The 17162-nt window shown below is 36.9% G+C and overlaps 1 protein-coding gene across 10 annotated transcripts in view; it reads right to left on the bottom strand.

Moving 5' to 3' along the window:
* ERC1 (ELKS/RAB6-interacting/CAST family member 1) overlaps positions 1–17162 on the bottom strand; it is a 305118-nt gene that overhangs the window by 170326 nt on the left and 117630 nt on the right. For all 10 annotated transcript variants that reach the window (XM_063318622.1, XM_063318614.1, XM_063318604.1 and 7 more), the window contains 2 exons: positions 16747–16887; positions 2871–3064 (listed from right to left, as the gene is read on the bottom strand). In XM_063318622.1, the coding sequence (XP_063174692.1) occupies positions 2871–3064; positions 16747–16887 (335 nt within the window). The remainder of the gene's footprint in view (positions 1–2870; positions 3065–16746; positions 16888–17162) is intronic.

Here is a 17162-nt window from a genome sequence, read left to right on the forward strand (position 1 = left end):
CGTGTAATTATAACAGTTTCTGATGGGCACAGCAATCTTCAATGTTTTGCTTGTTGACAAATGCTTCTGCAAGCACTAGGGTTCTTCTTTGCACAGCAGAGTTTGAAAAGCTATAGAAGCATTAGAATTCAAGATCATTTTTGGCTCACTTTGCAAGGACCACAGTTTAGGAAGGACTTTTACAGGAAACCAAGACTCCAGCTCTAAAACATCCATGTAACATGCCTGGATATATCAGTTCATCCATGAAAGAAGACTTTGTAAACAACCATAGTAGATAAAATTAGGATCAACCTATACATTTAATAGGCATGTTAAAAACTCTGTGTAAAAACTCGCAAGGAGAAAACAAGCTTCCAGAGAACAGGGGCGTGGGAAAGCAGTTGGAAACAACTAAGGCCAAATAAAAAGTTCAACAATTATTCAGAAAAAGAGAAATTACTAGTCAAAACCTTACTACAAAGTATCCGAAATCTTGTATCTTTTTCTCCAGTGCCCTGACTATATTACAGTTCCACCTGAAAAATCATTTCAGGTGTTGATACTTCACTAATTCACCACACTAACAGCATGCACCTTAGGTCTCTAGATCTTGAAGACCTTTTCCATTTCCACTTACAGTGGTTAGAGAACATGAATGTTTTTTTTTCCCCTTGATTTACACAGCTGCTGGCAATCACATGATAACAAAAGTAGTTTTTTCTTTGACATAGCTGAAATACCTATTCTAATCACTAGAAATAAAAGAAGACATATTCTGTTTTATCTTAGTACTAGTAGAAAAGACAGCAAGTTGAAAAGAGAGGAGGACCACTCCATTTTTTTTACTGAGAGCAAAGATCAGGTGCTAAGAAGGAATCGATAGCACTGAATGGTCAATGTATCCACCAAATTGTTATGGAATGATGTCCAGTCATTTCAGGGGTTTTATGCTTTCATTGATATAGTAAGAATTTGGTCTGTGACTGAAATAGCAAGAAACTACCACTTTAACATGATAAACAATAATTGCTTTGCAGATCTCTAGAACTGCATCTTTTCAAAGAAAGATTTCCTTTCTAAGTCTTTGAAGACAGTATGCCAATGCTTTTATCTGTAAAAGAGAAGGAGGCCCATCTTCTTTTCTTTTATTTGTTATTTTTGCTTTGTAGACTATAAACTCTTGTGATTCCAGGCCACTTATATGTGTTTGACATTGCAAGCCCCAATCTTGATTACAGTCTCTGAATGTTAATGTAATTAAAAAAACAGAATTGCATTAAAAGTGTGCATAAGAAAATTCTCTTCCTGCCATACCAATCTCCTCTAGGAATCAGGTTGAGGAATGATAAATGTCTCTGACTTGCTTTTCCTAAACAGTAACTACTTCTGCACACAGAAATAATTCAGGCACTATGAACGTACTTCTTCCCCGTACCGTACTTCTACCAGAATTTTGTTGCTTATACCCTGGTCCCTAGTCAACTTACATGCTGCCCTAAGATGATGACATGATGAACTTCACACTGAAGATGGGCACCTCTAAGGGACTGAAAAAATCACCCAGACAAACATGACTTTTAACTGCTATTTAGCTTTTTCATGGCTATGCTTAATGCACCTACTCTATCAACCTATAGCCTGAATGATCTGCTGGATACATCATGTATCAATGAGCTGAAAGTTATACCCCTTAGGAAAAAAGGGAAGACAGTTAAAAAGGACATATCCTCACTTTTGGATATTCAAGCTTACACCATAGGTATAAAGAATTTAGGTTAAATAAAATAACATCTTAAACAAAGCTAACAGGATGCTGCTTACAATTACAAAGAGAGAAGAAACCCAACTGACAAGTTGAACTGTTTCACAGCTCTGTCACTTTCAAGAAAACAAGAATGGACTTCTTAGAAAAGATGTTCTCAAATCATTCAGAGGGGCCCACAATTTGACTATTATCAGACAATGAACAATAACCATTGCCATCACGCAGAACCTGGTATGTCCTCTACTCAGTTTCCCTAATCTTCCTGACACTAAACGCAGAGCAATTAAATAGCGATGGGACAGAAATTAGAAAGACAATTGTGGCACAAGGCAAATGGGAATAATCAAATTTCCATTTTGTGGTTCCAACTTAGTGATTCTTCATGGTGGATCGTAAAGAGAAAAAAAAAACCAAACAGGTATTACTGCCTAGAAACTCCCTCTTCATCCACTGTAGTGTGAGAAAGTGACAGGAAACAGAATCTGTTTCAGGTATTTCCCAAGATCTTCTATTTATGATTGTGATACAAATGTCACGGAACTATAATAAATTATAATTTTTGTTTGGGGTACTGAAGTCTAGGAAAAATATCTGAGCGCCCTGGCGACAACAGAAAGATGGAAAATGCTGAGAAGCGCTGAATCACATTTTGTTTGGACAAAAGCAAATCTGTTCATTTGGCTTCACATGAGCCAAAGTTTACCTGTGTCCCTACCAGTACAAAGAGTTTCGATGCCACTTGCCTGAAGAACCTGCGTAACTAGTATGACAAGTGCTTAAAGGTAATTTTTCTTATCTGTTTTTTTTTTGAGAACCATGCCTGAGGAATTTATTAAATCAAGAGAACAAATTGTTCTCCAAACACATCACAGCGTTGGCAACTTTTCCTACCATCTCCATTCCCTTACAGATCTATATGCTCTTCTAGTTCTATCTATATCAGCCCTATTTTTGAGCAGCCAGGTAATGAAAGCACACAGTAAGACATCTTTTCACTTACAATCTGCCAAAAAAGGCAGAAAAACTCTAAACAGACTTTCCCAAAATAGGCACAAAATGGACTAAGTTATCTCTAACTTTAATCAGCTCTTTTGCTCCTCTAGGAACTTTATACCATTCTCACCTCTCCAGTTCTGCTATCTTCTTATCCTTATCATTCTTCTCATTTTCCATCTCTTTCAAGATTTCAAGAAGACGATCCACTTCAGCTTGAGCCTTGCTAGATTCTTCCCGATACCGTGTTACCTCCCTTTCCAGCTGCTGCATACGATCACTCAGCTCCGGGCTGGCCCTAGCCTCCAGTGTTGCTTCATGAGCCTGTAAGAAAAAGGTTCAAGAAAAAACACTTCATTCACACATGTATATTTTATAGATACCATGATGACTGCAAAACACTATCTAGATACCTATTTCAAAATTGCAAGATTAATTATTACACAGAAACAAATATACAGTGCATATGCAACTTTTAAGTATGGGGAAATACTTTCTAGGGAAGTAAAATTCAGAAAACAAATCAAATTTTTTTTTAATTCCGTCTAAAAAAATTAAGTGATTTTTTGATCTGAAAGAACTGACATAAGAAGTAAAAATATGAAAAAAGTCAAACTCCTTCGAAAGGAAAGAAAAAGCAAAGTAAATGTGAGTGGGCATAAAAATTCTTAAAGTACACTTCTAAAACAGTGACATGTCTGTAGGATTAGTTACCTGAGGTATTTTTAACTTAAATAATCTAGAAAAACCCATCACAGGTTAATAGCCTTCAACAGCTACATCAGCATGCAAAGAGTCAGATAGATTTGCACAGGTGGTGCTATGTACTGAAGTCCTTGCTAGTCATCTGAGCCGTGAAGACTAGGACTAAAATGAGTCTGACTACCTACTGAAAATATCTTCACCTAGCTATCTAGGAAATATGTTTTTTAATAACCAGACTATGAGGACAAAAAGCATCAGAGGACTGCGGAAAAAATGAATCCAATTAAGAGGTTTTTTTAATTATTTTTTTTTAACAGCTTGCTTTTTTAATTTCTTAGTAAAATTAATTCAACAGTTCCCAAACATACTAGAGACAAAGAAAAGGCAGCATTTATGCCGGAGTTTAAACCAGCAGTCTAAGGACTATCTTTTCATTCTCCCCCTGCCCCTCTGCTCTTGGATCTTGAAACATTGTTTGATACCAATTAAAGCTCTTTTGGAATGGCTCAGATTTGCTTTTGTGAATAGCAGGTTTGGTGGAGCTATGCTGCCAACCGAGATTGCCTGCAAGCTCCAGGCCTTTCTCTTCTCTGAAACAGACACAAAACAGAAAATAAGAGTACAGAATTTTCCTGCCTCAGTGTGTGCAGCTGTGGAAAGTTGTTTTACAAGCTGCCAATGTTCTGCTCCAAAGCACAGTAAGTCTAAATCCAATAGTATAGGACTCTGTTGCTTTTAAAGGTAATTGGACAGAACTGCAGCAGCATAAACCTCAGGGTTAGAAGCTGCTGCTTGCGAAAAACCAAATAACAGCAAAAATAAATTTGGCTAAAACTGTTTAGTTATTCAGTAAAATAAGACTGGTGGAAAAATATCCGTTCATTGACCCCAACATTTTTGCCTTGAAGTCCCTTGTTTTTAATTAGGTCCGTTAAAGCCAAGGCCACATTTCAGTAAAATCCAGAATCTCAGAGCAGAATATTCTAAGACTGAAGAAGGCCTTGATGCTTTTCTTTACTGAGAGTATAACCTTGGGATGGATCTTTGTTGTCCAAATACTGGAATGCTTCATATTCCAGGGCCTTGGCCCTGCAGTGGCCTGCTTGAGGGTCAATGCTAAACTGTTTGGGTTTTCTTTTTTTTTTTTTTAAGCAGGAGTTCCAGAAAGATGGAATTTTATCCTAGTATGAGATCCCTTGGTCTCCTGGGCAGGTCTCAAGAGGAGTGCCCAACAACCACAGAAGTACAGAACTCCTTCCTGAGGCAATGTGCGAAGGAACACTTAAAAGGCTCCCCACTTCTGAGACTTTCGAGTCAAGCCCTGTCGCTCCTCTGTCACTGAGCTGTAAAGTCTGAAAATCCTGCTACTGAGACCCAGCTCCATGTGCATCCCTGGAGAGCCTGGAAGCTTTGAGAAACCTTTCGGAGGGTTGTGTATGCTTCCAGATTCCTTACTGCCCCATAAGCACTTTGAAGTATAAACCCTTGGAAAGGACTCTCTAAGGCAAGTGGAAGTCTAAATAATGTGTTGCCAAGATGATGGCAGGAGGACACTGCAGCAATGAAACTGTTAAGCATGCTGGTTCCATGAACAGCCACAAGCATCACGGAACGTACTCTGCTTTTGAAGAAGAATGTTGGTGGGTGTTCCTGAAATGCCTTAACGGGATTTCCAGCCTGCAGGAAATCTGAAATATTTGATTCCATTTCATTTTGAACCTAAATTTCAAACAAAACTTCCATCCTTCCCTCCCGAATACTGTTTTGCAGGAACTAGGAATCTGGTATTTTTGGCCATCTATAAATCTGCTAGGGGGCATCTATATTCTCCTAAGAGACACTACTGACAGAGTCAAGTCTGGTTTTCACCAGACACAGAGCCTGAATTCTTCTGTACTGGATTTAGGTATGTTTCCAACATCTCAAATTGTTTGTTTTAATAAATACTCCTCCAGGCTCTTTAAAGTCATCCAAAATACATAATCAGATAATCAAGAAACTTCTTTTAAAAAAAGCAAAGCTAGGCTGCTAGCCTAGATTAGTAAACTGTCAAATTCAAAATAAGTTATAAGACCTAATGCAATTCTACTGTTAGGACAGTCCTGATTTATATCACTCTGTGCTAAAAAAAGCATCTCCACAACAACGCAAGAGACACTACTGAGAAGAGGAAACCAATTTTCTTTTTCAGAAAATTAGCCAACAAGTCAGTGTGTCTGGTTCTTATAGAACGAAAGGGCTATTTACACGACATAAATTATTAGTTAAGACATGTAACACATGTTATTTGTATATAATGCACATAAGTATGGATACTTTCACCTAACACAAAGAGAACGTTATGCGATATGGTGTAAACTGGAGACCACTTCCTGAGTTGTGAATTACTGACTGAGTGACTTTGGTCCATTTTGTGGGTCATATACAAAATACGTGTTACATGACCATATCTAAAATCCTACTGGATTCATTTATTGTATAGGAAAGAAAACCAATGCATTTCGAGGTTTCCCACAAACTCACATCAAGATCTGGAACAGAAGAAATTGGCTACCTTCCCAATGCAACATTGTGCAAAATAATTCAGTATTATTTTTTTTAACCAAAAAGAAAGTTAAACACAAATAATGAATTCTTATACTCACAGTAAAAAAAAAAAAAACAAAACCAAAAACCAAAATAGAATGCACAACTTCCCCTGCCCACCAAAGGTGCACAAAAATTCCAAAATAAGGCAGTAATTTCATTTTCAAAACAGAAGGGAAATATAAAGGGACAAATGCACCACGACAGTTTCTGCTGTATTAAGAGACTACAAGAAGTGCATTTCAATAGGTTCAACTTTCAGCTCTGCCACCTCTTAGCATAGCTACTAACAAATATGCAAATGTATAGAAGTATGATAACAAGATAAATAAATTGAAAAAGCAGCTTGCCTAGGGTGAAGGGAACATTGCATTTTCTCCTCTGACAAGCGACAAATAAGAAACGGTATGTTTACAAAGGCCATTGAGTTTACCTGATTACAGGCTATTTTAAACCTCTTAACTGTTACCACTGACCCTGTCATTAGCTCTCCGTGTCTGTTCCAGTGTAGAGTCAAACAGGAGAATTTAAGCTACTTTCAAGAGCACAAACTTGCATGTTTGATTCTGCATTGATATGCATAAGAAACAGTCACATTTTAGCTAGACAGCAGCACCTTCTTAAGCTATGTCTTTATTGGCAAAGCTCATCTGATCAGTATTAATCTTTGCCAGTGTGAATATAATTTCAAATTCTAAGTGGTTCAGGACTGAGAATAGTTTAAGCTTACTGCTCAGTTTAAGCTTACTACTCTGGATATGCTCTTAAAGTTCTTAAGAGTGACTATAAACTAAGAGGGGGTTTAACGTCTTTCTGCTTTTCTGCTCTTAGCCATCATTTCCCATCTGGAATGTGGTAAGTGATGGGGTGAGTGCTTCAGGTACCTAAAGAATAAAAGAAAGAGTGATTGTTCCTCAAATAAAAGTAATATAACGTCTATTGCTTCCACAGAAAATCAGCTGACAAAGCCAACTTCTACAATTAAAACAAAGATGACCAATGTTTCACAGAAATAAGCACTATTTACAGACGTAAAGGAGAAGACGACCAAACATATTTAACATAATTTTCTAAGTTGATATTTCTTGTGCCAAAAAAATCTTTACTAAGAGGAAAGGTGATCTTACACAGCTTAAAGTGTGCCAGAAGTAGGGAAGAAAACAATAGTGAAGATCTACTTTAAAAGTTCTAAAATATAAGTAAAAATTCCAAACATTATGACTAAAATTCCAAATCAATATTCCTAAAAGATTAACTAAATAAAACAGCAAATAATTCACAGCAAACACTTTCTACTTTTACCTATGAATTGAGACAGCAAATTCAGTTTAACATTTCATGTACAAATGTTGCCAAGAACTTTTGGCCACAAAGTAGAAGTTCCCAAGAATCTGAAATCCCATTTTAATCCACCCTCCTACCTCCAAGTGTGCCTCACATCTCCTAAAAATAGTAAACGCACAGACAATTACAAAAATATATGATGACTATTTACCGCAAAAGACAAACACATATAACCATTTTCTTTATTTTTCCTATTGTGAAGGCAGCAATTCAAGTGATAAAACGTGTGCGCTGCCTTCTGTCACGTCTTTATTAGTTTCAACAAAGTTACAAATTTGAAAAACAGCCAGACTTGCTCCTCCTTTAGTTCCAACACTCTAAACACCATGTGCTCTAACAGCTTTCCAAAAACGCTGTTCTGGAATTCAGAGGCTCGGAGAATTCTCTGATATCCTATGTACCAGAAAAACTTGCGTCTGTCACAAAGAGTTGTTTGTTAACTTATTATTGACAAGATCTTTTAAATGGCTAGTCTCTGTTAATGTGACTGTAAATTTTTGACACTGAATAAGCAAGCATTTGGTTGGAATCATTTAATAAAGAAGGCTGAAAGCCTACATAAGAGAAAGATGCCTTGAGAAAACCCATTACTGAAAAAAATTGTATCTTCAGAAAGATATGAGTTCCCATTGTCGTTATTAAAATTAACAATTTGCTCTCATTGGAATTTACACCAACACAAGACGTGTACAAAGACAGGAGGGAAATGCCCAGATAACGGCTGTCTTTGAAAGCATACTTCAGCCTCCCCCCACCTCCTCTGAACTAGGATTTTCTCACCTGGCCACAGGCTACTATTTTACAGAAACAGCACTTACTTCAATGCACAGAAGGGAATCACTCAAGTAATGAGCAGATATTCGGTATTTGTTCTTTGATATTCAGGTACAGCTCTATGCCTTATTTACTCAAAATTACACAGATGACACTAAAAAAAAAAACCACCCAGTTTTCTTTCTATCATACTAATCACGACCGTAGGTTACTTCCTGGCAAACGGTAACAAACTTCACTTCTCAACACCATCAGAGGGAAATGAGGATTCGTTACTATAACTGTTGTGCAGGTGGAAAACTGAGATGCAAAAATATCCTGCCTTATTCTCTTAACGCTTTCCTACTATTAAAAAAAAAAGTAATCTATAAGCTAATTTCTCTAGATGATTAACATCTTTCTTACATTAACTTTGGCTCATTCTTTGAGCATTTTTTCACACAATACTGAAGACTGCAAGCATCTGGCAGAGAATAATTTATTTATAGAATATTATTAACAACCACTTCACAATAGAAAATGAGAAAGGCCACACAACGTTGCATTGGCCATTTCCTAGCTTTTGGATATTTAATTTTTCAAAATGAATGTTGTCTTAACAAGGTTTCTGGGAAGGGTAGAGTAGGTAAGTTTAATTTTTTAGGTATAAGAAAATCAGGGGGAAAACCCCTCCAACTTTCTACTGCATGAGATGATGCTGACATTGTCACGAATCATCAACAGGACTGGAACTTCAAAAGCCACAACACAACCTCTTGTGCCTTATCCTCTATGTTGGCTATATCATATTGGGGAATAAAATGCACAGCTTGTGTGCTGTGCTATGAAAAAAAAATTTCATATTTTCTGACTTTAGAGTAATGGAGAGTCTCAGAAACTGTAGAGTGTTTTAAAAACACATGTAAAGTGTTAAAAAACAAGTTAAACTAACGTATTTCTATATTTTGTTCTCGAAAACAGTGAGCTGTTATGGATGGGAGTTTCTTTCAAAAAGCCACAAAACCAAACAAAATCTCAGGCTCAAACAACGTAAGAAACTTCAGATAAAAGATTTAAAAGGTTTTCCAAAACCATAAACAATTGATAAAAGAATCTATTTAATAGGATGCATTAAATGAGTTTAGTAACAGACTGTACCAGTGCAATCTACAGGATAGGAGGCTGGCAAATTATTTTAAAGTGGAGGAATGTATGAATTTACCAGAAAAGTCCCGAGTCTCCTTTTCATACCTGAAAACAAAATACCTTTGGGGAAAAAATATTCTGTCATGAAATGCTAAATAATGAAATCCTTCAAATGCCATATCCACTAATCTTATATCCTTTAAGAAAAATATGTAATTGTTTCCTAATCTTTGTGCACCAAATACCTTAGAATATTTATTAATGACTGTTTTTACATATAATAAAAAACCTCAAAATACAGTGTAGGAATTTTTATGCCCTAACAAAATTCATTATTATTTCTGATATTCCTAACAAAATACTTTCCCGTATTGCACACAGAATCATAAAATCGTCTAGGTTGGAAGGGACCTTTAAGATTATCAAGTCCAACCATTAACCTAACACTGCCAAAACCACCACTAAACCATGTCGCTAAGCACCACGTTTATCTGTCTTTTAAATACCTCCAGGGATCATGATTCAAGCACTTCCCTGGGCAGCCTGTTCCAATGTGCAACTCTTTTCCTAAATCTAGTCCCATAAATGCATTGTATTATCTGCTCTATTAAAATAATTTATAATACAGGATGTCGCAAAAACTGAACTATAAAAGCACCAGGAATTCTCTGACCTGGAGACAATGACTGTCGGGATACACAGCTACATTTACTCTGAACATTGCTGAGAGTAACACAGATACCAGACTTCCGAAAGTTTTGTAACACGATTTTTGATGCACACAGTCACAAAAGAAATCTCTGATGAAACCCACCTTGGATTACGTAATTTACAGTGTCAAGATACTATTATACAAACACTCCTTGAAAGGAGTGCTCTTTGACATCAAACAGAAGGCTGGTAATAGGGTCCAAAATTAAACTGACATAGGACCAGTGAGCTTAATGGTTACACAAGTTTTTAAAGCAATCTTTTAGTTGCTGTAACTTAATTATTATTTCTAATGCGCTGCTGTACATGGTGTTACAGAATACTTTCACGCAAGAAGCTTGATTTGCATAGAAATTCTGCATTCTTGCTCTGAAAATGCATGGACAATGGAGATGAAAGGAAAGCTACAAGATGCTGCAAGCAACTGAAGCAAAGGGAAACAAAAACATTGGCACAATATTAAGCTGTCCAAACAAAAAACAAGTTAGACCAATGCAGCCAAAAAGCAAAAGCAAAAGCAAAAGCCTCCTAAGGAGGCTTTTTTTCAGCATGACTGGTCAGACATACTATAGCATTTTGTTTGTATCCATACCATCTAATACCCACTACTAAAGTAATTCACCAATATACCCTGTGTTGGCCCAAATATAAAAGCAAAGGTGAATAGACATGCAACACAGAAAATTAAATGGGGTTGGCAATAGCCTCTCAGATTGCCAGGGAACTTACTGGCTTGGATGGATGACTCAATAAAACTTCAGGATGCTAAAGGAAGAAAGAAGACAGGAAAAGATGGGGAAAATTTGGGATAGGAACAGTGTGAGAGAGAAAAAGAAAAGATGCAACAAGAAAAGAATTTAAAATAATAGCTGCAACATTCAACATTCATTTACTAAGACAACAGAATCTTACTTTGTGGTTTTAGCATGTATTACTAACCAGCTTTTGAAACATGAGAAACATGCAGTTACTCTCATGCAAGTTCCAGACAGTTTTGTCCAGTCCTCAAATACTTAACATAGTCCTGTGTTTGGGTTTACAGATGAAAGTTTTATAGGTCGAGCAGGACCTTCTAGTGCTTCACTTATATCAATTACAAGACAGCTACATTGTTTAGAAAACTAATTCAGTAACTGGCGTTATCTAAACGCTGAACACAATTGCTGGTTTTTTACTTTAATTTTTACAAGACATCCTGATTTCCCTGGTAGCATTTTTCTTTAGAGGTTGCTGTCACGGTTTCATTTGGGATAGAGTTAACTTTTTTACCAGCAGCTGTTATAGTGCTATACTTTTGGATTTGGGATGAGAAATACTTTTGATAGCGCACTGGTGTTTTTTGTTGTCATTAGGCAGTCAAGACCTTTTCTGCTCTTCATATCGCCCCACCAGCGAGTAGGCTGCGGGTGCACAAGAAGCTGGGAGGGACAGAGCCAGGACAGCTGACCCCAACTGACCAAAGGAATAGGCCATACCATATGATGTCATGCTCAGCATATAAAGCCGGGGAAAGAAGGAAGCGGGGGCCGTTCAGAGTGATGGCATTTATCTTCCCAAGTAACCATTATGCATGATAGAGTCCTGCTTTTCGGTAGATGGCTGAACACCTGCCTGCCGATGGGAAGTAGTGAATGAATTTCTGGTTTTGCTTTGCTGGCATGCGCTACTTTTGCTCTACCTATTAAACTGTCTTTATCTCAACTCATGAATTTTTCCTCACTTTTACTCTTCTGATTCTCTGTCCCATCACAACTGGGGGGGAGTGAGTGGCTGTGTGGTTGTAGGTGCTAGCCAGGGTTAAACCGCAACAGTTGCTATGCTGAATATATCATTTATTGTCCCTTCTTTAAAAAAACAAATCACCAGTTGAGAACAAAAAAAAAAAAAAAAAAAGTATTTCTATCTCATCTACCAAAATTATCAGTAATATTTTCAGTTGTGGCAGGAAATCCATATTCACAAAATTAAAAAGCACCAGAGCCTGCATTACACTAACTGAGCTAAAACTTGGGAAACATTTTGGATCAACATTTCATTCAGTAATATTTTTCCTGTCTTTTGAAAGATACTATACTCCTGAACTTGAAAGAAGAACACCGCAGCCGAAAAAAACATCCTCTGAGTGAGCTTGTTGAATCTAGTGATATTTTCCTGGCAGGGTATCACTGCTAACATTCTATGATGAAAAGTTCCTAGAACTGCACCAAGGGGAAGTTTGTTAACATATGGTTTTGGAATCTTTCTTTTCTCTAACCTTGATCCCTTTTTCAAATAAGGAAGATATCTATAGGGAGAAAAACTATGCACTGGAAATGAAGACAGACAAAAATCCGCTCATCTTTGCTGGAACAAATTCTAGTATTAGTTGGTCTCTCCCAGATTAGAAAAACAAATGAAATGAAGCATATTGTCTCGGAAAGACAAGACAGAAAAAGCTAGGAAGAGTGTGTCCTGAAGAAAAATAACTAGAAGAAAACCTTTTCACTATAAAACTACTACATTAAAATAGAAGTTAGAAAAAAGATTTTCCTAAGGAAAAAAAAGCCACAGGACGTAAAACCACTTCACAGAAAAACAGGGAGAGAACCCCCTGTGTGTGATTTCCCTCTAATGATTCCATCTCAGCAAAAAAAGAGACTATTTGAGGCAGGACACCAGGCCATGTAAACTCAACAGGGATTTATGGCTTGCTTTCAGCATTCAGAATCTCCCATACTATCACCCGCTGGCAGTAGGCTGACAATTGAGCATAGAAGCAATGACAGCAGAATAATTAGAACATTAAGCATACAGATTTGCACAACCATAGTATAATTATTAAATTACCCAACCCAGAACATAAAAAACACTGCAGTTTTATTCACTGAGACAAGGATCAATATAAAACAGTCATTACTAAGAAGAGGACCAGTAACAATGAGAAGTGGACACCTAGAGTCACACACTGGAGACTGCTTACATGGAAAGAAAAATAATGTCAGCAACTTTTCAGCACTGCTGCACTCCACTCGGTTAACAAGATTTCTTTTAAGTGTAAAGTTAAATACCTTTTACAGAAAAAGTGAGCCTTCTCAAAGGCTCACTGTTTAGAGATTAGCAACAGTTTTTTTCCAAGGACTGCCCAAATCTTTTTAATCTAATGGCTTAACAGTAGTCCAATTCAGTCTCTTTTGTCAGCTTCTTAACTTCTAAGGCTAATAGATTTAACTGAAAGTACTCAAACTGTTCAGTGGAAATAAGAGGCAAGAGAAACAAGATAGATGTTAGACACATCTCTGTTCAAAATGTAAGGAAAGCAACCTAAAAGGAAGAGATTTTTGCCATTTGCTGTTAAGAGGTACACAAGAAAGGCTGTCCTGCATATATCTTATGCAAAACAGCGCTAAGATAATGTAATAAAACTCAACATAATAAACCTTTAATTCGATTTTAAACTGAATGCTCTTATGTAGCCATTAGTTTTAAGGTTAATTGTGACAGTTATTTGCAATGGTTAACAATGTAGATGTGTAAAACTGAGCTTTTAGAAGCTTTAAATTGGAGCTGGCTTATCTATCATAATTAATCATAAAATAGTGTGGGTTGGAAAGGACCTTTAAAAGTCATCTAGTTCAACTTGCCTGCAATAAGCAGGGACATCTTCAACTAGATCAGGTTGCTCAGAGCCCCATCCAACCTGACCCTGAATGTTTCCAGGGAAGGGGCATCTACCAACTGTCTGGGCAACTTGTTCCAGTGTTTCACCACCCTCATTGTGAAAAATTTCCTCCTTTTATCTAGTCTAAATCTACCCTCTTTCAGTTTAAATCCATTACCTCTTGTCCTAGCACAAGAGGCCCTGCTAAAAAGTTTGTCCCCATCTTTCTTACAAGCCCCCTTTAAGTACTGAAAGGCCACAACAAGGTCTCCCCGGCACCTTCTCTTCTCCAGGCCGAACAATCCCAAGTCTCTCAGCCTGTCCTCACAGGAGAGGGGCTCCAGCCCCCTGATCATCTTCGTGCCCTCGTCTGGACCTGCTCCAACAGGTCCCTGTCCTTCCTGGGCTGAGAACTCCAGAGCTGGATGCAGTACTCCAGGTGGGGTCTCACCACAGAGTGGAGGATGTTTCAAGGATGACAAGGAACTAATCCACCTTGAAAATGTCAAACTGCCTGAATAAATGTGCAATGCATTTAAAGAGAGAAAGCCTTTTAAAAATACATTTTTCTACTTTTCTGCAAGTGACAAAAAAAATTGGCAAATTAAAAACTGCTGGAAAAACTTACTCATAAGTATAAAACATATTCAAGTGGTTGCTAACTATATTTTCTTGAGTAACTAAAAGTAACTGTGACTTGGTTTTAGAAAGCAAGGAGGATCAGTGGTCGAAGCGGGCTCTTTCGTACAGCATGAAAGCATACTTGGGTTCTAGAGTTTTGATTCCTTTATAAAAAGCTATTGTGGACTGACTTCTTATCACAAAAAAAAAAAAAATCTTTCTATTGAATTTGAATTTTCCCTTGAATAAGAAGAATGCAGTAGTCCAACATGACACAGTATTTAGAAAAGGAACAAGGTATTGATGGTTTTGTCTCAGTAGGACTTTCGAGAGAGTACTTTAGAGTTTCGAGAGAGTACTCTACACAGGAAACAATTGTCCAAATGACCTAGTAAACAATAACGCCTGAAGCAGAAGAGCAGATATCCAGAGTATTATAGAAGGGCTTTATACTGCACATAGGTAATGGCAGACTATCAATTTTCTTTGCTTGTAGAACTGAAAGCATCCTGACCGAATGAGGTTAGGTAGCTTCTTTGGATGGGAAGATGCAAATCTATTTGTGTTTACAATACAATGAATTTATATTCATGATTTTTCTCAGAACCAAATTAAGGATACAGTTATTTGTCCCATAGCTATTCTGTACAGTTAATAGCGCTCTTTATACTTGAGCTATTTTCCCATTTTAACCCTCAGGAAAAGGATCACAAGAGAATAGTTCACCCTCTTAATTATTTCCTAAAAAAAAAAAAAAAAGAGATTAGATTATAAAAATATAAGGTCTTAAGAACTGTCTCAGTGTCTTTACGTAATGTTCCTGGATGCCAGCTATTAAGCACAATCCTCTCTAAAATGGAATGCGCAGAGGTAGGCCTAAAGGAATTGTAACGAAGAGCTGTCATCACGGTGCAAACCGACTGCATGTTCACCTTTTACCTAGCAGCGCTTCACCAGATTTGGTGGACCTCCACACCCGCTTATACTACTGATATACTCACTGCTTATAGTGAGGAAAGCAATCTCAGGGGAAGCGGTGAAAAGCAGTACATTTACAAATGCTGAATATAAAGATGTATTCCCTAAATAACTGAATTTCCAAAACTGCTTTTTTCAACTATTTGTTATGTGCTCTCCCAGTTAGTAATTACTTTTTACAAAAAAAAAAAAATAGTTTTATCAATGTTCTCCACTGAAGCTGTCTACCTACAAACTAATACTATCATCCAATTGCTAAAAAAATCTCTGCCAAATTGCCAAATCTTAGCTACAATATATTCCTCAACTCATTATCAGTAACACACTGACAAAGCGTGAAACTGCAATCCATGACAAAAAATTCAAATGAAAGAGTCCTTCAGGACTTCTGAAATAGTCACCCACTGTACAGTACACTGAATGAGACTGATTAAATGTGCTCAACTCTCTTTTCTTGCTATTGTGCTTGGTTGATGCTGAGGAACAGAACTGTTTATTTTGTGCAATAGAATTAAAAAGGGCAAACAAGGCTCTAGATATGCACGTATTGAGTTTCACTGACACAGAATTCTCATGTGCATTAACACCCACCTTGCACCCCCCACAACAGAAATCCTAAACAAGTCTTAACTGATGATTCAAAATTTGATCTCACATTCATTTGAGGAACTAGGACAGAGTTCCAAACTACAGCACAGGCACTCTTCCTTTTCCTGGGCAGATGTAAAGAAACAGCTAGAAATCCACAACCCAAGACTTAAATGTCTTCAAAAAATTGTGTTACCTTATGTCATGTTCTAATTTTATAAATAGAAGCGTTATCATTATTTCAGTTAGTGTGTTTTGTGCTTCTTCATCACCTGCTCTTTTAAAATCAAAAAGTTAAAATCAAATTGAAGTTCCTCTAAACAGTGCAGTATTTATGCTACTCACTGCTAAAATAAAGAAGGCTTGCAATGCAAATGTCACCCAAAGATTTTGTTCAAATGAATTAGCTTGCTTGTAATAGAGTATTATTCTTCCGAACAGCAAACTCCTGACAATGTATCAGCTCTGACTGGCAATGAGATTAAAACAAAAGATCCCACACTTCACTGATGATATATTCTTTTCATTTGTTTATCTGCATTCCTATGGGGCAGGCCAATCATGCATCTGAATTTATCGCACTAGCATCTACATGCATTGATAATTGATATGTGAAATGTTTAGCTGTTAAATTTTTAGCTGTTACACCAGCTTAACAGTACAATTACTGCCACAAACTGTACTGAAGCAGACTAAATCTTTAATTCCTAGTACCTGTTAAAAAAAAAAAAAGTCAGCAGCACTGTTACCGCATTTAAATGAAGTCCAAAATTAGTAGCAGCGTCTGAAAGTTATTTTCTGATGGGCTTTGCATGGACACAACTTCACAGTACTTACTGAAAAGAATTCACAGAATCCAAACTTAAGACCCAAAGTGCAGACATGGCCAATTTGTCTAATGCTGAATGTTTACACCACTTATACAACTATTGATTACCTTCTTCAATTGAGTTTCCATCTTCAAACATTCTTCCTTTTTCTGTTCCAATGCAATTTCCAGCGTCTTGAGTCTGGAATCTTTCTTCAGTCCTGATGAAGCTAAGGATGAAGCATGTTCCTTCAGATCCAGTAAGGATGACTAAAATAAAAGATGTAAAATAACTATCAAGTAAATGCTCTTTATGTGCAATAGCTAATTTCTTTTTTGTCTTTATCTTCTTCCTATCACTTTACACTATGTTCAGGATCCAACTTAGAACAACATATTTTGTCAGGATGTTTGTGACAATGCCTTAAAGACAACTTGATTTAATTCAGGTTTTCAGTATCAAAATAAAACCTTGTTTAAATTAATTTTAAAATCATGTTTAAAGAGGAAAGATTCTGTAAACCGGAACTAGTGCTTCAGTGACA

Source organism: Chroicocephalus ridibundus, chromosome 1, assembly GCF_963924245.1.
Source record: "Chroicocephalus ridibundus chromosome 1, bChrRid1.1, whole genome shotgun sequence".
Classification (NCBI taxonomy): Eukaryota; Metazoa; Chordata; class Aves; order Charadriiformes; family Laridae; genus Chroicocephalus; species Chroicocephalus ridibundus.